We start from the raw sequence: 22,359 nt of genomic DNA, 5'->3' as shown, positions 1-22,359 counted from the left end.
TAAAATATAGGAATAAGGTTAGTAGTGCTTATGATAATGTTTGAATCTGAACAATTATATTTTTGATGTCAAATGCATTATATTTATATTTAACTCTTTAAAACAAAAGGTTAGTAGTATCATTGCCTTTTACTTTTTTGACATTTAATACAAATTATGAACAACCATATGCATATTTATACATACATTAGATGTCCATAGTAATCAAAAACATGTTCTTTTTCAAGATTCTGTCGTTCCTTCATTTGGCTTGCAAATCTTTCAATACAAGTCTTATTCTGCAAATGTGTATATGGTTAACTTGCCCTACACTTTCCGCCATGAGATCAATTAGTCAACCCGTTTCTAGGCACCCCGTTCTAGAAAGTTCTTTCCATTAATACTTGTTCCATTTTATTTAACAACTTTTTGTGCTAATCGAAGTCCGATCCAAGGTATCCGCCCGCGATGCATGATAAACTCGTCCTACACTTTTCGTTAAAGGGGCATGGTCACGATTTTGGTCAATTTTTTTGTTCTGTTTTTATTATTTACAATGCTTTATAAGTGCATTTCTAATGATCAGGTGATATTTGAGAGTCAGCCGTAGAGTTATAAGAAAGATACAGGGCTCACAATTCTTTGTCATGTAAACAAGGCTTGTATTTTTGTTTACGTAAGTTCACTTTACAGGTAAAAAATCTTTTTCTAGTTAAATTGTATATCTTCTTATTCATTTTAAGCATAAATGAATTGTTCCTCAAATTTAACACATTTATTTTAGGTCTAAAACTTGAATTTTTACTTCAACATCCAAAATGTAAACAAAATCTTTGTTTACATACTAAAGAATTTTAAACTCTGTAACTCGCTTTTAACTCAATGAATGACATTCAAATTTAGGCGGTCTATTAAAAATGCCTTACTGTAGCATTGTAAACAATAAAATTGGAAAAATAATTTTTGACCACAATTTTGACCATGCCCATTTAATTAGTCAATCCGCGTTCTTGGTTACACCGTTCTGGAAAGTTCTATCCCATTCTCTCATCAGAGGTCGTTCTTCGCAAGCGAATGAGTATCAAAACTAAAATTGCCCACTAAAGAAACGAATTGACCTATCTTATTAATTGAACATTTGTTAAATCTTAACTTTTATATATTCTCTAAATAGGCTCACATTAATTATTCACTCTATACCTAATCATTTAATATTATTTCATTGCAAGTATAAATTTTGATGCAAACTATCCCTGACTTTGGTCCGCCAAAGCGTGTCCACCACCTTACTCTCATTTTTGCTATTTCGGGCTTGTTTATCGAAAATGAAAGTAGATTTTTGATTAATTTCACAATTATAACTTATCAGTTAAAATTCAATTATACATTACGGACATCATCACGCATGTGTTGAAACACAAAAAGCGTAAGCAAGTACTCTGGTGCAGGCATTTTGTAGTTTATTGGCAAAATGTCTTAATTTATAAGTAAAGATGTTTCAGGATGGCCCGATATCAAGACCCCTCCCGAAAACCACTTATAATGATTGATAGATAGCAAGTTCTTCAAAACATAAAGGTCAAATCTTTTCATGAATAAAAAAGCCGTTCATAACAGGCCTACTGTAACATTATAGTGTGTCATTAGGATGCTTGATATATGAGAAGGTTAACAGCTGCAGTAAGTGTCATATAAATTCCAAGTACATGTACTTACTTTTTTATAAAAGGAAAGTTTTGATTTTTTTTACTACGAGTTAAAATTCAACCAGCAAACGTAAGTTATGACTTTTTATTTTTTTCAGTAGAAAAAAAATTTAAATACAAATAAATACAAAGTTCTTATATTTTCTAGTTTTTGTGACTAAACGTGTTGATATTTTTTTACAAACATGAACAAAATTGATTTATAACATTTTTAAGAGAAGGGCAAAGGATGCTAATGCATATTCTTTTTTTTTACAGTCAGTTTAATAATCAAGTCAACATGAACAGAAAATCTTGTTTCTGTATTTTCTTCATTGTTCTTTTGATATCTCCTGGTATCATTTTGGCAAAGACCATGAAGGATCTAAGAGAGTCAAAAACAGGCGATGGGCTCAGGCTTTGTTACCCATTTGGACTTACACACAGATGACCGTGTCTGCCCCGCTATTTGCTGCTTTGGTGGCAGCCTACGGAATCTATGCTGTCACTAGATACGGTATCAAGAAAGGTAATAACAAAAATTGTCTGCCTACTTTTATATATAATAAGCAATATATTTTTGCTTCTGTTATTCATTATTATTTCACTATTCATATACATCAAAATTTACTCAGACTCTGGCATATTGAACGTCATTATATTATTTGATTTAATCTCTACTGTAAATATGTGGTATTGAATATTTAAAACTTAACGTTGCTATAAATATAAATTGAAGGGAAAAAAACCCGTAATTTTATAACCAATAAATCAAATACGTGATTTTTTTCTTTTTTCAGCAAAAACTCGACATGACAGCCATCAATGCGCTAATAACAGGGGATGGTGTAGAAAGTCTTGCTTCGGCCATGAATACATTGACGGGTATTATTCTGATGTGTGTGGATCATTTTATTGCTGCAGACCTAGAAATCTAGGATAAAAAGCTCTCGTATGTGTTTGCTTATACGTACAATCAAATAAAGAAGCGCACAACCGGGTCTCTGTGTGTTTTCAGTGTTTATGTTATGATTGATGCATGATGCTAAGAAGAAAATCCCCCCCCCCCCCAAAAAAATGAGTTGAAAATCTGAAAGACATATATTTAAAGGTGGTAATAAAGTATGATAAAATTAATGGCAAAATATATTGTGCCCAATTTATAAAGTTTATTTCAAATTTTTTTTTTATAAACTAACCTTTGACAAAGAAAAACTCCAAATATTTGAGCTTTAAAATTTAAGCTCATTTTTATATATTAAGCTTTAGAACGAGCTCTTCTTCTTAAAGGGGGTAAATATAGTCTAAACTGACCACAGACATCCAGCGCTCTATAAACAAGCGGCATCCTCATATGATTTAAAATTTTCATTCGTTTGTAGAGGTTAATCCTGTTTTTATACAATTTAAATCTTTGATTCAAATGCACTAAATAAAAAATAAATAAGTCATGGACAAACTTTGTTTTGATTTGAGCTAATTAGTATATGTTTAAAGAAGAATTAAAAAAAAATAACGAGAAAGTAGAAAATGGAACCGAAATGGTTCTTAATGCAATAATTGATTGTTGTTTGGTGATTAATTCAGAATAACAAACTACTTTGATTGAATTTTCATTCTGCTACAACAGATGTCGACATTGATACCTTGGGAAAGTGACACTTTATTTTTACGTTTACATATGAATTAGATCATATCGTACATTAAACATTTAAACAATTGCTAATTCAATTTGAAAAAAATTTGCTTTATGAACTTAAAGCAAATGGGTGTCAAGTGATAGCTCTTTCAACACCAATACTTATTGAACACTTAGAATACAAAAGGTTTAGTTACATTAAAAATTGAACACCTCCTGCATTTATACAGCAGTCTGATTTGACGATGATACTGCAATTTTGTCCATAAGGCCAGACGCAACTTCTCTGCCATTATTTTTCTATTTTTTTAATATCCTATGAATTTATTTAACTAATTTAATTGCATTTAGCAAGCTATAACAAGAAAAATAAGAAATATTCAATTCCAAAATTAGCTTGGTAATGTGCCCTGAATCTATCGGCATAAACAGGTTTAGATACAACTAGTAAAGGAATACTTTTTCGTGATCATTTATCTAAAATCGAGAAACGTGACCTTAAAAGGGTTCTCAGAACATTGTTAATGAATTCTAGGTTTAGAAAAATCAAATGGTGTAGGAAAGATATATTATATAATTCTGCATAATCATTTTTTATAAATAAGGGAGATGTACGGCCATCATTTGAGGATAGGAATGTAAACATTTCCTGGACTGGCTTGTTGTCACATTTAATGTCCAAACTGTTTGCCATAGTTTTTACCTGTATATATATTTTAATCAACATCTGGTGTCCATAGATTTATTTTTAGTACCTTTAACTCACTCAACTGGTTAGGCATTTAAATACCCGTGCTAGTGTAGTCAATTTGGGCGTAGCTGGCACCTGAGAAGCACATGCTGTCCTGTAATAGAGTTTGTTCAACAAAGTATTTACATCTGAGTATTTTCTAAACAGGTTCTTCTCACTTCTGAGGTAAGGGAGTTTTATTTTAAAGTTTGTTAATTGTTAATTTCAGTTGCAATGACAGCCAAGTTCCTTTTTTTGTTTTTGTTCATTTGTTCCATAAAGTTGTTTTAAACTTACCATATTGTTTAAGTACATAAAAACTGGTAATGTTTATAAAGTATACAAAGTAACTGTAAAGTAACAATGCTCCGTAAACATTGTAAAAAGTGTGTATAGTAATTGCGTGAACTCAGTGTATAAGTAAACATGCTATTTGTATAATGTAAATGGTATGTGTAAAGTACAAGTATAAAAATATATAAGTAAAACATGAGTAAAAGTATGCATGTATAATATAAGTAAATACATGTAAAGTATATGTGTAAAGTAATGTATATGTATGTGGAAAAACGTGCATAGAATATAACCCCAATGTATGGTATATACAGTTATGAAATGTATACTATTAATAGATCCCAATATTGCAGTATTCAGTATTCAAGGGAGTCAGCCTTCAGAAAATGGAACCACCATAAACATTCATCATTCAACAATTCAATAGTCAAGATTCACCAACTTTGGCCTGTCTTACACGGATACACGGACGGATGGTTCTGTGAGCCCGCCGAGGCCGCCATTACGGACCAGCCAATAAGTGACATACAAAAACTTAAATATATTTCTTTGTAAAACTTAAATTACAATATAACCAAATGTATTGAACAGTATTAAAATGTAGTTAATTATTCAACTAGTTATTCTTTCTGACAACCAGCACGGCCAATCTGTGACATGTGTCATTTCTGCCTGAAATTGGCAAAAAATTTTGCCAAATGATATAAAAGCAATGAATATGAAGTCCTATATGTCATTTTGTTTGAAAAGTATGCAAACAAGAACAGGACAATGTCTTTTAAATCTCTCAGAACAGCTGTCGAGCTGCGCAGATACAGACTTATTTTAAAGATTAAAAAACTGAAAAATATAAATGGGATTTATTAGTGTCCTCTCTACAACCACTTGTTCAGAAAAAGTTTGAATTTTCCTCATTTAAGTGGTAACTTTGTCTCAAAGTAAATACCCTATTCTTAAAGGGTGTTGCTAAAACGCGGAACGGAAAACGGAACGGAAAGCGGAACGGAAAACGGAAAATATCATATCACGTTTATTGCTTTAAAAGGGTATAGACTAGCCAGAAACGATTTACTTTGTATCATGTATTCATATCTAATGAATGATTATCAACATGTGGCCGCCTTATTGATATTTTTATGAAAATCTATCAAATAAAGCATTGTATTCAATTGGCTTTAGTTGAGTACGAAACGGAAAAAATCAAATGTACTGTGGTTTCATTAATTTTCGTGGGTATCAATTTTCGTGGATTTTCTAAAAACCACAGTTTCAAGGATACGTAATTTCGTCGGCAATGATCCTATCAACACAAAATGTTAGTTGATATTGAACTTCAATGAACATTTAATTTCGTGGATCAACTTAACAACGAAATCCACAAAAATTGGTATTCAACGAATATTGATAAAACCACAGTATACAAATTGTGAAATATTAACATGATTAAACGAGTAAATATGCTAAAAATATTTTACTTATTTTTCTTACATGGTATTGCTGGCATATCAGCGTAACGTACGGAGTTAGTGAAATCGTTTCATGTGTTTTTTGAGTATTTTTATATATGTTGTATATACTTTGAACATTGAATTTCCGGTGTTCTATACGATCTTAAATCAAACAGACGATATAGTATCATTGAGATGGAAAAAAAACCCGTACGACTGACGACATTCAAAATTTAAATACATTTAACATTAATATACCCGGTACCTAGTAAAACTAGTATTTTTAGCAATGCAAATTTGTTTACGTTAGCATTACTTAGCAAGCAGTTGTTCATTCCTGCAGCTATATACATATGATCCGAAGAGAGAGCTCTAGACGTTGCCTGGTTAGATTTTCCGATTATAAATTGGGCCTATAGTCTGTGGATCTCAAAATATTCATGCAGTACCTTTAGACAAATTTAAAAAAAATACACATACCTGTAAAAAATGCAGTTGAAATAGATGAAACGGGAAATATCAAACAAAACGTAATTGACGCATTATCATTTGTTTATCGGAAAATTCACAGGATCGAAAACATATTTCTTACGGAGATTTATAATGGTAAAATGTTGAAATCTTTTCTCTATTTGAAAATCACTAAGAAGACACTACTCAATTTTTCAACGTTATAATTTGGGTCTGTTGAAATGCAAAACCCCGTAGACGTCTTTATTTTTAGCCATGTTTTGAAACCAGCTGGTGAGCTAGCGAGGACGTTTTAAAGAGGAATTATTAGCATTTTTTATTCTCTATGAAAGAAAAACGCTTGAACCCTGAGGTATAATATATAAATGTCAAGTTATTCAGCAAAACGTGCATGGATCAAGGATATTTTGGGACAGAATATACTAGTCAATGCATGTACTGTTAATTTTGAGGAAATAGCTATTCTTGAATAAATAATCTAATATTGCTAATCTTTCAAAAAAAATTTGAAAATTACATAAATTATATCGTTTTTAGCATGATTAACAAATCTATCAAGTAAATAACATTAGATAAGATTTTCTGTTTTCCGTTCCGTTCCGCTTTCCGTTCCGTTTTCCGTTCTGCGTTTTAGCAACACCCATTCTTAAAATGGGCCTGTAAAACCACAAGATATATTTGTCTATGGAGGTACATTGCAGATATATTTTCATTGAAATATGATGTAAATTTTCTTAATGTAAGACAATTCCTTTTTTGGACCCTTATCCCACTTCTAAAAGAATTTCTATAAACTTATAGAAGTAAAATATACCCCATAAAACAAACATGGGACAGGTATAGAGATGTATATCAAATTTTAAAAAGGATTGTTTTGAAGTGACATTTATTTTTTTCTATGAAATTATAACGTCAGTGTGTCTCCATAGACGCAGGAGTTCTAAGTATAAACTGGACTTTTCTTGTTCTAAAAATAGATCCCATACCGACTGATAAAAATATGATACCCTATTTTGAGGCAAAGTTACAACTTAAAGCTGACATGAATTCATAAATACGCATTATTTCCCTTTTATCTCCGACTACCGCCATATTAGTTGTCGATTTCTATCGTTCTGCTCATCGCTACACACCCCCTATATAAGGCCGAGAACCCTCGTCATGCTTCACCGCATTCAGGAATTTCATGCACCCGAACGCGTTACCTTGGACGAAAAGACTTGTAAAAACGCGTTTAGAACAAAAATAATATGACAACCACTTCACTGGCAAGATATATTCAATAAACGACGAAACAAGACTGACTGAAATCCAGGCGCAGATACTTCAAAAATTTCTCGATAATTGTAAACCATTTTCCTGTATATGTTATTATATCGCACATGCGCAAACCACACACTGTGGCAGATCGAGCAATGTCAATTATCGCATGGATTTTATAAACGGGGAGTTTTTGTAGGAACGGATGGAAACGTTTGTTACTTTCTTGGATTTACTATCATTTAGCTACTGTGTTGGATGTAGTGTCGCAGGAGTTTTCTAAAGATGCAGACGCTATGCACTCTGTATGAACGACACACGTGTTCGATGTGCATGCGAAGTAAGGCAGCACTGTCTGTGCAAAATAATACGGATACCTTGGACATCCTTTTACAGAATAAATATATTTTGTATTTCATTGATTGTTGTTTTCTTTATTCTTCATCACTACATTTTACTACAATTTGTAGTTCATGCATTCAGAAGTCCGTGCAACGTGAATGCCTCGATCGAAAGCAACCGACCGTAACTTTCTCAACCGGTATATATACCCCAGTGGCAGTAGAGGAGCGATCGAAACTAATATGGCGACCAAATGCTTTTATGAATTTATGTCAGCTTTAATTAAATGAGCAAAATTCAAACTTTTTCTCAACAAATGGGTGTGGAGAGGACATTAATGAACCCCCTTTTTATTTTTTCTAGATTTTTAAATCTTCAAAATAAGTCTGTACCTGTGCAGTTCGACAGCTGTTCTAAGTGATTATACATTTTGAATCTTGCACATTAATGTTGTAAATTTACCTCAAAATATGGTACCCCTTTTTCATCAGTCAGCATGGGATTTATTTTTAGAACAAGAAAATTCAAGTCTATTCTTAGAACTCCTGTATCTATGGGGACACATTAACGTTTTAATTTCATAGAAAAAAAAATAAATGTCCATTAAAAACAATTCATGTTGGATTTGATATGCATCTTTATACCTATCCTATGTTGGTTTTCTTGAGGTTTTTTTCTTCAGTTTTATGAGTATAAATTAAAGTAAATTCTTTTTAGAAGTGAGGTAGGGGTCCGAAAAAGTGATAATCTTAAATTTAATAAGTATACATTATATTTCAATGAAAATATATCTTCAATGTACCTCCATAGATAGAGACAAATATATCCTGTGGGAAATAATAGTTTTTTAGGCCCACTTTAAGAATAGGGTGCCCTCATTTAAGACAAAGTTACAACTTAAATAAGCAATCTCAGACCTTTTTCTCAACCAACCAATAAGTGTAGAGAGGACACCAATGAATCCCATTCATATTTTTGCAGATATTAAATCTTCAAAATAAGTCTTTAGCTACGTAGTTCGACAGCTGTTCTAAGTGATTAAAAAGGCATTGTCCTGTTCTTGTTTGCATACTTTTCAAACAAAATGACATGTAGGACTTCATATTTATTGCTTTTGAATCTTTTGGCAACATTTTTTACCAGTTTAGGGCTGAAACAAGCCAGTTCAAGGAATGTTTACACTCTTATTCTCAAATGTACAAGATGGCCGCACATCCCCCATACTAATATCTTGTTTTCGTTGCATTGAGGATCTCTCATTTTGGTCATTTTAATTTTCATTGACCAAAATAACGATAAACACAAACAAACATATTTAGCGTTTTTATAAAAAAAAAATCTTTAATACCAGCCACAAATGTACCTGTACATTATCTACATTATCTGACAAAGACAACCACGCCTGTGGTAGGGGTATCGGATGGTGTAGACCAAAATTTTCCACGAGAGCACTTGGACTGGGATGACCCCGTATTATGTAGGTCCTATTACTGCTGTACGCCTGGGAGGGGAAGGGGAAGCAGAGGAGGATCCAAAGGAAAACAAGGGAGCAGGAGAAGAGGTTAATATTAAAGTACGCTAAAAGCATTTGATTGAATAACGTGATAACTGATTCTGACCTAATAAATCAAATGCAAAATTTTGTGGTTTTTTTTATTCCACTTGCAAATACACATCCATCTCGAATCATAGAAATTTTTAGATATTGACTTTATTTTTTAATAGAGACAGTCCTATATTATAAATAGGTAGCTACTGTGCAATACACGGTAGTCATTATAAAGTTCATTTAATATGGACATTTTCTCCATAACGATTGAAGCGTTAGGTTGCTTGACGGGGTTGTTCCTCTTTCTATTTGATACTGCAGATTTTTCGCTCAGTTTAACTGTTTTTCCCATTGTTTCTACTGATTTACTCCCACACTTGCCTGTATTTTCTACAACACACTTTGTACCTCTTTGTAAAGAAAGCTTTATAATTTGATCAACAAAATTGTAAAATGGAAAGCATTACCAAAATGCAAAAATTGCAGATAAACAGAGACATGCGATGTGTTCTCTGTACTCTAAAATAACCTGTACTTTAGTTATCTCAGGATTCTAATGTAAAATACATATTCTTATATCTGTCAGATTTTGACATGGAAGTGGTTGTTAAACAATAACGCCAGAAAATGCACTAAAGTCCTTTTTCTCCGAAACAGATTTGAATGTCATTATGTAATTGGGAACATCTTTATTAACTAACCATCTAAATTTTAATAGAGTACCTGTTTTGTATTCTGCTATAACAGTTTTTCTTGACTCTTACTATGTACCAGTGTTATCACCAGAATATCTTAAATATACCTTGATTTTATCTACACTCGATTCTACTTTACCATATTTATTTTGTTTAAGAAAATGACACAGTATTTAATAATAGTGTGCTAAAATCTCTATTCTCTATATAGTATATGGAATTGATATTCTACCAGAATGAAGTGCAGCTGTACGTATATGCTTCATGCATGATTGAGTGTTGATGCCAATGACTTTCATGGCATCACTTCCATATTGCCAATAGTTACAAGAGTCCGACTGTCTGGCGTTGCCTTTCAGCAATTCCTAAACTTTTCTTTAACACCCATCTTGTTCCACTTATAATTTATGGTACCTTTTTAAAAATAAGAAATTGAATTTTTTACAGAATGAGCTATTACGTATAACCTGCCGATGATTTTAAATTATACTGAATATTGTACTAATCGTTGATTAAAAATAATTAAAATGACAACATTGCATCATACCGACACAACCTTAAAGAAATTTGGATACTCAATCCTTCACAGCACCAATAGTACTTTACACCAGCCTATGAAGTGGCACAGAACTGTTTTGGTGCAAGTTACCATAGCGAGGAGTTTTACAAGACTTCAAACACTTGTCTATAGAATTTCCTATTTCAGCACAAATGCTCCATGATTGCTCTTTAAAAGATCGAGCATCCATTTCAAAAGAAAATTGCCAAAAAAAGTATTAAAATAATGGTAAACATATTTGTAAAAGTTTAACTTTTCATATTTCCACATAGTAACATGTATAGGAGGCACATTATCCAAAATTTCCAATTAACGATTGATCAAAATTAATGATGTTTATAATCAAATTATTTACAGGTCTTGAGCCACCCCATATTTACAAACCTAAGCTGGCTACAAGAGGTTGCCAGGCGTTTTCCTTAAATTCTAATATACAGTATTATTTTGGATTGGGGATCTTCTTTTTCAGTAATATATGGTGTTTGAGAGATGAACAGCCACAAGTGTCAAACAACCACAATATTAGCACATTGAGTTTAATCAATTTCAGATATACAAATGAACCCACAGATGTACCGTGCATATTAAAGATATTCGAAATACATGATAACGACAAACTAAACTAAAATAGTCTTACTTCAGGAATAAAAAAAATGTCCATAAAAAAGAAGAAGATAGAATCTAGTTTTTAACATGGTTTTCGCAAATAACAACTAAAATGAATCATTGTGATAAACGAAAACAACCCAAGAAATATTAAAAGTACGACAGCCCAGTTTTAGACCTAACTGCCCACATTTGCTAATCCAGCATGAGTGTGCCCTTTTGCGTCATGTTTGTGACAGAGAGTATAGATAAATTACTTATCTACGTGTCCGCTCTTCGTCCGACAAAAAAACTTCCTTTTACATCGTCTGGTATTTCTGGATTTTTTCCCATCGTTCCATCTTCACATAAGGTACAACTGTGCTCTGCACAGTGGAATGCTTTAACGTGCCCTGTCCCCGTACGTAAACGAAAATCGTTTTAAGCTACATCGTTCGTATCAAATATTGACATAATGTCTTTTAATTTCATTCAAGTTTTATATAAGAATATGCCGGTATATTACTGAAGTCTTTGATATATCACAGTTTTTCGACTTAAAGGTTACTAAAACACTTTAAGTTACCTTAAATCATGTGTCTTAAGAGAGAATTTCAACTCATTAAAAATCTTCATTGTATTTCAACAAATCATTTAAACACCTAATTCATCAATTTTAATGTTTAATCGCATGAAATGTCAAGTATATCCCCAACCAACCCACTTAAATGTTTTGCTGTATAAAAAGTTATTTCCCTCTATCTGGTTTTACTTTTTGAATGTTAATTATACCCATTTTTGAAATCAATTTATGATAAGTTTTTTGTACATTATATAGTCTGGACATTCACTTTATCTTTGAAAGTCAATGTTTTATATATTTACGTAAAAGGACATTTGATTTATGTAAAATTTACCTGCACTTTACTTAAGGGTACACGGGAGGATTATTTTAAGGGTTATTTTAAGGTTTTACAAATGACATTCTCATGCTACAATTTACAAATATCCATGATATGTCTGTAGCAAGGCAAATCCCTTCACTGAAACCACTTTTAAGTGAAATTGTAAGAAATTTAAAATATTTTACATCTTGCAGGTATCTTTAAAATTAACACACATTCTCTGGGATAGGTTTATATGTAAAACATTGGTGCTTCAACAAAGTGATTCTAAAATTAAACACTTGATTATACTAGTCTACGATAACTATTTACTAACCCTTTTATGTCCACTGATTTTAATTTATCAGCTACGAATTAACCTGTGTACTTGGTGCAAATATATTGTTTACGACTACCGTTTAAAAATATAATAGGGCAGCCGGCAGACAACCATTGTGACGTCAGTGAGTGGAGCCAACTAATTATAGTACAGGTATTTGTAGGTGTTTTCATACAATTTTCAAGGACCATATTGACAGTTGACGAGAGAAAACATCAATATGATTTTAAAAAGTGATCGGAAATATTATTTGACACGTAAGGACAAGACAATTTCATTAAGTGTACATTATATAGTGTTTACTTAGCTTAGCAATAGTCTGTTATAGATCAGGTAATTACCACGAATTGCTCTCTGCTGAAGAAAACAACTTCTTAAAGTTTGGTCCGTATTTCGAGTTCTGTTAATAGATTAGACGTGAAGGATTACCAACGATGAAACATATCCGTGTGGTTATAAGTCAACTGATCCTGTTATATCAACAAAGCTTTGTTTGATCAATCAATCAAATTTTCTGGTGCTTAATTTTTCCAAACCTTCACCAATTGTCTATATTATTATTATTATCTGTAAATGTGTAATTTACTTCGACCCCACTTAAAACATTAAATGTTAAATCAATTTGTGAGTAAACTAAAATACAAAATTATGATTATGAGGATGCAATGTTGGTCGAAATCGTTTAACGGGAACTCGTTTAAAGCTCTAATTTGAAACACATAAAAGTTTTACTTTTAAAGTGAGTATAATTGAGTAGAAAAAATAATAGCATTATTGTGGGTCAGATTTTAAGTTCACGGTCAAACCAATTAATTAAAAAAATTAATAAACTTCAAAATGTATCAAGATATGTGTTTTATGTCTTTTAATTTTCAATTCACATTGAAAACTACGAAGACAGTTTGGGACACAATCCTATAATACATAAGCTTTCTATTGTAAGGTCAGACAAACATAAGCGATTCTAATCTTGGGTTGTGGGAGGGCAACATTCATAATCTTAATTTGGGTTTTGAAATTGTGCTATGGTTAAGATAATAGTTTTTCATACAGCTGCCCCCCAAAAAATGGGATGCTTATTTAAATTGATAGCCAATGCATACCATTAACACAGATATTAGGTTTTACTAACCCGTTTTTGTGTTTTCTACAGACCTTAGGGCACTGGTTAAAAAATTTAAAATCCCCTTTATACTTGTATAAAATCTTTTTTACTTAATGAAGACGGACTGCACGACAGTCGGATTTTTAACGTGACGTTATTTAGGAATGAAAGTAATTTATATCAGTGAGAGTTATCTTTCTTTTAAGAGGGTCAATGAACCTTAAGGAGGTTCTCTCCCTCTGAACAAGGCGTCAGGCAGGACAGCTGACAATTCGCTGACGCTAATACTACATGTTATTAGACACAAATCACCACAATTGACACGCGTACATATGTGTATTTTGAGCCGCTAGTTCTAGAGTTTCTATAATTACAAGTAATTGTTGTAGGTGAACCAAATTCAATATGTTTAGATAAGGCAAAAGAGTATGTTGTGGTTATGTCTGAACGAAAGAAAGTCGTGGAAACTACGTATCTGCATTGATAATGTTTGTAATTACACTGTGCCATTTGTTTCTAGGGAACCTTTACTATCTGGAATTCTCTGGAAGAAATGTAACATCAAAGACCCAGAGTTTACTACCGTGTCTCTCACCGACTTCATTTTGACTGCTCGTTTGACAGGTGTCGAGAAATGACCGGGAATTCAATGAAAGCCGGTGAATGTACCAGTTGACAAGACTTTTCCTTCGACTGCTAAGACCCCAGGGGTTGGTGGTTACCATTTATCAGATGGGAAAAAGAGAGAGAAACCTTACTCAGTTTGTTCACGGCCTTTTCTAATTTAATTGACAGATTTAATTCATTGTTCATATTGTTGATGCCAAACAACACTCCAATAGCTTAAGACCTTGAATCCTGGAACATTAAACCAGCAAACACATTCGCCTGTTTGCTCGTTTGAATGAATAATACGAACATTTGTGCAAACCTGCAAATAAACAATTTAATAAATGATGTATGTGGTAAAACCTGGCAGAAAACACATGCAAACATACAAATCAACATTGAATTAACTGGCCTTCAATCAGGTATACATGGGAACTTAGAGGGATAACAGCTGGATATCTTAAACAAGGTGCGATAAAAACTCTGCGAACCAGAGATGAATTATTTTACACTCTCTGCAGATAACGTCTGAAGCCCTCTGATCATGCTACCGTCTGACAAATGTTGAAAGTGATGTTATGTCAATCAAAAATCTCTCACTTTAAGCTTCCTTTCTGTAAAACAACATACTCAGCTTCAGCAAAGTATCTTCTGTTCTTTTGTTCCTAACTGCGTGAGAAGATTCATTGAAAAATCTCATAAACTTACTTTACATGTATTTTGCACACTTATATACCGGTAGTCATTTGACTTTTGTTTTAGAGTTTAAAAAAACACGTTATTTTTCAAAAAACATCTAGTTTCTTTTAGCAAGGACTTTGAGTTAAATTGTTAGTGAAACCATGCCCGCTGTAGTACTACATGACAATTCGCTATGGAAATCGTACCGTCCACTGTGACATGTTTTATTTCTTTAATAAAATCTGCTACATATGTCAAATGGCAGATTTTTTTAAAGAAATAAAATATGTCACACTGGACAGTACCTTAGTTTATAAACATTAACGCACCTAATGCAAAAATATCTCATCAAATTCATATTCTAAGCTTTAGATTTTGTTCGTCCTCACAATATAAAAGTCACAGCATTATAAAGCTATAAATCTGAGAAAAAATCTATTATAAGATGAAAAACTTTAATTGAACAAATTATCCAAAAGTGATATAAGCAGTAGATAGTTTTAAAAGAGAAATGATTTTTCTTATGTTATAAAATGCCTTTTTGATAATCATTATCATTATCACAATTCCGTCCAAAGAAACTCTATAGGAATCCTTTTCAGACACCTCGTTTTAATCTAATCATTACGTGTAGACTTTTAGTCCAGACATATTAATTTCAATTTGCAATGTAAAATAAACAGTGAAAAGGTTCATGTGCATTATCACTTTGTCTGTGTACCATTTACCTGATGCCCAAGAGCGGAGATTAACTTAACGCCAGAAGACGAATGCAATCTTTTTTATTTTGTGCGCAAACGTGCACGGATGTAATCTTAATGACATGATTATGAGCAAATAAACTCTCACTCTTAATCCGCTTCTGTTTAACACGATTACCAGCGTTTTCAATTCACTCGTTGACTTGGAAAATACGGAATTTTGTCGTCCAACTTTCAACGTAAAATGTTCTCTATCAAACGGCAAAACTCAATGATCAAAGGCCAAAATAAATGTCTACATACCTTTTCGCTTAGTGACTTGTGGCAAAGATTACGAGATATTTTGGTAAGGTTTATCCCTGTCAATCACTGCTATAAGAATGAAAAATTATGTATAATTCCATTATCTTTATTAAAAGATAGGTGGAAATGCTACTCGCCAGATTAAGCTTGTGTTTATGGTAACACAAAATAAATTAAAAGTACCATTGGTATATATTCAATTACTAAGAAATTCTACGAACCTCGATGTTCTCAGCAAATGATGCCATTGCTTTCTAGCTTAAAAAATGTTCCTTAAGGTGACAATTTTAAATACAATTAAAGCCTTGCATATATCAATGTCGTTAAATTAAAGTAGGAAATGAGGGAGTTCTTATTCTCCATTTTAAAGGGTATATATAATTGGATTACAAAAACATGGAGCAATATTCAAATTCCTGGGGAACAAATGATACTATCGAACCTACTTCAGTAGCTGATGACGCAATACTCTATATATTTCATACAAATTGTGTCTTTGTAAATCTACAATTTGTGGGGGGAAAAAGATGGTCTCTGCTGTCGTGCTAGTACCACTAGAAGACAAGATAAAATTGTAAATGAAATATCGAAGAGCGAATCCGGAGAACCCAACTTCTATCCGCATAACTACCAAACTGAATGCCAAACATTTGCTGAATTGGTAGAGCTTAAGGGATTAGCGGATTTTCTACATTTAGACATCAGCGATGTTTACACAAGAGTTAGTCTGTATGTTAACATTCCGACACTCTATCCATGCTCTCTCAAATCTACGACAGAAGGCAAACTTAAATTAATGGGAATTAGCAATTTGCGTACATAGTTTCTATTGATGAATATTTAATTAATCAATGAAATAGCAAACAAACGATTATACCATCTTAAAAGCGCCAATACGAGTAAGTCAATTTTATAACATGTTTCTTTTAATGTGCAAATGTTTACTATTTCGAAAAATTTCTGCGCAAAGAATGAAGTCAGCAAGCATGCTGAAACGTGATCTGCAATAGTATATACTGAACATGTTTTGTACTTATAAACATTAAATTACCCCCGCTCAAATTGAAATAAAAACCCAACATATTTAAAACAAAATAGTCTTCAAACAGAATGTTTAAGAGGTAAATTAAAAAAAACATTCCTGAAAGATCCATTATTGTATTTTGTGTCGTGAAGTCAGCACTACCACAGAAAGTAGTTACACATTCCTGCTAGTGACTGCGAAGACAACGCGAAAATGGAAAAAAAGGTCTATCAATTATTATGTCAAGAACGGTCAAGGGATTAACTCGAATATTGTTTTGAACTAACTGCACTCTTTCGCTTTGTTTGTAATTCCGTACAATACCTTGTTAAAGGATTATCAGAACATGGCTTTGTTTCTTCTCTTTCCATGGCGAACAATACACGTCAAATAGATGAAGAATTAGCCAGCTTATACTGTTAGCCCTAACACCATGGAATTCAGTTTCAAGTTTCTGTCACTGTGATATTAGGTTTGGCACTGTGGTGACAGTTAATTTTCTCATCCCGTTGTCTTAGGAAATATGTGGCATTGCATTACAGCCCAGTGGGTGGTAGAATGAATGCTAGGTATTGTAAATTATCGTCAAAATGTCATCGGCGTTACCAAAAAGGACTTATATCTATCGAAGTGATCGGTTTTGCGTTACAAAACTATATTTTAGTACACATAGACATATCATTTAAAATTACTAAGTTTCCGAATCTTATCCTTTTGCAGTTTTCCCAAATTGAGGACATGTTCAGTAAAATAATACAATGGTTCACAGCTAATTTATTGCATTTAATCAGAGCCAATGAGTTAAACGAGATATCTTTATAGTATATTAATATAGTATCCAATTCTTTAAAGTGCATCATTGATTATTTTAAAAAGACGTTTAACTGCTCTTGAAAGTAAAATATTTTGCCTCGCACGCAAGGTATTACTAAGAAAAGGATTAGGCCAAAACCTAATATGTACAAACAATATTAAACATTTTGTGTACTTTAGAGTAGCCACACACTACAAATGATGAGACGACGTTAAAATAGAGTCTCTAACAGGTGCTATTTCTCACTCATTGTGTTTACTATAGAAAGGTTGTACCAGTTTGGTTAATTTCGTTATGTAAGTAGCAGACAAAGGAAAAGAAGGTTCATGTGAATATGCTTGCTTCGCGCTTAGCTGTGGGTAAACATTAACTTTCCACTTTTAAGTTTCATTGATTTTTTATGTTTTGACAGAAACGTTAAAATTTAGAATTGAAAATAACCATTAAAATTTTCATTGCATAACAGTAATGCTTTTTCTATTCTGTTTTCAGTTCAAAATAGTCATTTCAACACATTTTCTTTTCTCTTTTTTACAAATAAATCGTGAAATATTTTATATTCTTAATCATATATATTATGTATCAAATATATTATAATGTCAATTGCATGTATTATCATAATAAATATTGTATCAGAAAAAATAACAATAATAATTCAGTGTTATATCTATCAAATTCTAAGACATGTTAGGCATGATATAGGCATTTTAATCAAGCATTAACTTCATGATGATTTTAGAAACAAGTCTTTAACTGTTAGAACACAATTTTATACAAAGAAAGAAATACTTCATAAGTGGATTATATTAAATGTTTTTGGGGTTTTTGTGCTTGGTTTTCTTTTTATGTCAGTCTCAAAGCATTCATAATGGTTAACAAGAAAATATTGGTGTACCATCAATTGTCGCTCGGGAAATATATTCAGTAATTACTTTGATCTTATGATACATGTAATACGTGTAATATTTTCGGTTGACATTGTTGAAAATAAGTATTGTGTAAAAATTGTGTAAATATACAAAACACATTTATGTCTTTCCTATAAAATTGAAAGACAAAAGCATTACGTATAATGGTTAAAAAGTAAAATTCATAGATTTTTTTCTAACCCATTATATGTTCTTTTTGGTATATATAAGTGTAATCCACAGGGAACAAAAAGAGTAAATGGCATTCTTGGTAAACTTTGGAATAAATTTGATACTGAAATCGGGTAGAATAAATTACAAATTCGATCAAAACCAACATATTTAATTGGTATACGATATAGTTATCATTACCCAAAGTTGTTCCTTTTGTACAAACGAAACAGCGGTAATCCGTGGCTCCAATTTTCAACCTATTACGACCTTCAATGTATTCATTTACTCCATTCCCATCAGATTAAAGCATATCTGTAAAGGGAACGTTACGAATTTCTTTAATCATGGTGACTTAACAAAAAACTGCCTTTACGAGTTTTGATGCGGTATTTAGAAAACACCCAGTCAAGAGAGATGGCAAGTGGTTCCAGAACGAGGTCAGTGATTTATTTCTCTGATAGTCTTCCGGTGGTATTGACGTTTTATTACTCATAATCAAAATGAAATTGACAAGTGATAACGGGGACTTCTGTAAGTTTCGGGAAGTAAAATGCCTCAACCTCAAGGTTGGTCTGACTGTGCAGCGCATGTCCGACAAACAAAGGGTACCAATATCAAGGTCGTTGAAATCAATGCAAAAGAATACTGGGTGATCCCTTAAAATTCAATATACCGGTATATAATATATTTGCAGAATAGGATTGGTGCAAGTCGAATTTTTGTAAAGAGTGATGAATTTGCTATGAAAATACATTCCTTCATAATGTTGTAAATATATATTAAACATCCACAAAAGTTAGGATAGTTATGTTCAACCATTTTTCAGATACAGCCAGTTGTTGATAGTTGCATTATAAAATCATATTTGATATAGTGGGAATGTTTGGTGATGAAAACATACGACTTGTTGCATATACATATATCAACGCAAACCATGAGAGATCGTATGCATGTCATAATTGTTGAGAGCAATCTTTATTCTTCTTCTGTGGGTGGAATCTTCTTTGTTCATGGGGGACCAATGTTCGTGGCTTTCATGGGTGTTATCCTTGCATTTACATCTCCATGAACGTATATACAAGCATTTGTTTAATATAAATTTACGAAATAGAACTTGCTACCAACGAAATTAAGTCCCCACAGACCAGGAAATGTTTGACTACCCACGAACATTGACCCCCGGGAATAAAAATGATTCAAAAGTATTTACTGGATTTTTGTTTTTGAAATTAATTCAGAATTATTGTGTAGTTTAATTGAAACGATTATCTTTGTTATACGATGTAATGTGGATAAAACTGTAAAAATATTTCATATACATTAATGTATTAATATCTGAGTTTAATTTGTGATATTACCGACGTTGTTTTTACTTTTTATTGAAGGATTAAAGTTATGTATACATATATAAGAAAAATCAAATATATTACAGAAGAATGTATAGAATTTAAAGAATGGTAATTAATTCGTTCTTTTCTTTAATAAAAGGGCTTTAAAGTGGATTAGTTATTTATATCACTGTGGTTTTAGCTTTTTAATCCTTTCAAGCTAAATTCACTAGAATCTATATATCTCATCTTTTTAGCCCATGATTCTGAAGTTGTATTGAAATGTCATAATTTTTTTTCTGAAAGATCTGTGATTTTATTTTGGAGCAAAGATAATCAGCGACATGTATGTCAGAATGGGGAAGCAGGGTAGGAACTATTACAGATAAAAACGAATTATATTGCAATTAGATGGAAATCCCTTGACTGGCGTTGGTTTGCGTCATTTGTTGTTTAATTACTCGGAAACGCTACATTAATTCAACTTAAGATAAAATACCTTATTTCATTTCAGATGGCGTCGAAGAATCTGTGTTTGTTGGCTAATAGTTCAGAAGGATTGTAAGATATTTCTCGAATCTTTTTTTTTTTTAGACACAAGTTCAAAAATGAACATAGTTAACGACCTCGTGATTAAATATTCTCGATTTTGATGTTGGTACATTTCAAGGGGATTTAATTTTACGGTCATTGAAAGTATTTTATTCCTTTCGATGTTAACAGTGATTTCAAACAGTATGCATTCACTATGGCGTATTATTCGGAATAGTCGTAAACATAAGTGTTATTTTAAAAAAGAATAATGTTATATGTACATGTACTGTATTCAGGATTATTTTTCGCCCTTCTACGCTTGCGAACGGTTTAGTCCTGTTTCGCCAAGACACAGTTTGAAATAAACACTCTTTTCAGTTTTGAATTCGCCCAATTACTGACAACGAGGACGATAGGGCCTGAAAGGATAGGGAACGAATATTTCTCTGTATACAGTATTTCATGGTTTTAGTAGTCAGGTTTAATTGTTTTTCTAAAGGTGACTGGACAGGTTATCAATTTTGTGTACTTGATATATATCAGTATCTGACAGATGTCAGTTGTCCTCAGCTATCAGAGTGTCAAATATTGGATCCTTTCACTTTCCAGGAGGTTTCCCATGAACCGAATTAAGAAATCAAGTATAGTATTATTACATGGACGATCTATCCGAATTATTAATACTAACAATTTTGTTGGGATCCTAGGTGTCCGGGTTATCGGGGATCCACTGTAGTATGAATTGGAAGGAAGATGTCGTTCCGCGTATAATTTAAATAGTAATACTTTAATATTGAAAACATAAAACTATAATATTGAAGATAAAACACAGCTCTTAACGTAACAGTCTTCCCCAGAGATCTAGCATTGTTGGTTTTCATATCGACAGAAACTTGCAATAGTTTCTATATTGATGAAAATTCACATGTTTTATTGTAGTATTGCTCCGGTTAATTCACGTCCAACCAAAGCTTTGATGAATAAATCATAAAATTTAAATCAAATTTTATAAAAACAAGTACCTTGATTTTTCATGATTAATGTATTTACATTTTATATTTTATGGTATTTCGAACGAGAAATTGCCTTCCTTTGTCTTACTCATCAGCAGTATGTTAGAAGTTCGTTAAATTTTTTAATCGATCAGCAGATGAAAACGGATCAATTAGACACTTAAAATTAGCAGTTTTGTCATCAATATTGAGGTAATAATGCTGGAATCAAAACAACTTTAGTGATTTATAAGGCATATCGTTGTGAATGCCATTTGATCACTCTTTCAACACAAAATAATGCACTTTAATCAAAAAGTTCCATAACATAACACTATCTAATGAGAATTCTGGGTCAGTTATGCCGCTTTCATCATGCAATAAGTCAATTTGAATTGCCGGTTTTAATGAAACGCCCTTGACTGGTAATTTATTTGATTTTCTTTCAGTAGTGTCGATTTTTTATAGCATCAGTATAAAGTGTAAATCATGTTTTTCGTTCGAGTGTTGCTCCCTGCTTGTAACTTGAGCGGATTGGATTGGCAGAAAAAATACTCTACAATCAATAGAAACTTACAAACTGTGAAATTAACAGCACATTGCGGTTACTTATTTTATATTTGTCAATATTCCAATACACGCATTTAATCAAATTTCGTCGAGTCTTGACAAACATCTAGGTCAAATATCAACAGCATTTTTTGTTTGCATAGCAAAGTATAGAAA

General features: G+C 32.2%; 1 protein-coding gene and 1 non-coding gene across 3 annotated transcripts; both read left to right on the top strand.

Annotated features, from left to right (window-relative positions):
• Window positions 1-1,962: 1,962 nt before the first annotated feature.
• LOC136270321 (big defensin-like) lies at window positions 1,963-2,657 on the top strand. Its single transcript, XM_066067675.1, is given in 3 exon segments — window positions 1,963-2,056; window positions 2,059-2,193; window positions 2,465-2,657. Coding segments are annotated over 3 exon segments (369 nt in total). The 5' UTR covers window positions 1,963-1,965; the 3' UTR covers window positions 2,608-2,657.
• Window positions 2,658-9,284: 6,627 nt separating this feature from the next.
• On the top strand, window positions 9,285-14,290 carry LOC105319692 (uncharacterized). 2 transcript variants are annotated; one of them, XR_010708079.1, is made up of 2 exons: window positions 9,285-9,409; window positions 14,086-14,290. It is a non-coding gene; the product is annotated as an uncharacterized protein (transcript). The 2 variants fall into 2 exon arrangements; XR_010708080.1 differs by having other exon boundaries at window positions 9,291-9,421.
• Window positions 14,291-22,359: the final 8,069 nt, after the last annotated feature.

Source organism: Magallana gigas, chromosome 7, assembly GCF_963853765.1.
Source record: "Magallana gigas chromosome 7, xbMagGiga1.1, whole genome shotgun sequence".
Lineage (NCBI taxonomy): Eukaryota > Metazoa > Mollusca > Bivalvia > Ostreida > Ostreidae > Magallana > Magallana gigas.
This window is presented reverse-complemented; position numbering and strand designations above follow the sequence as displayed.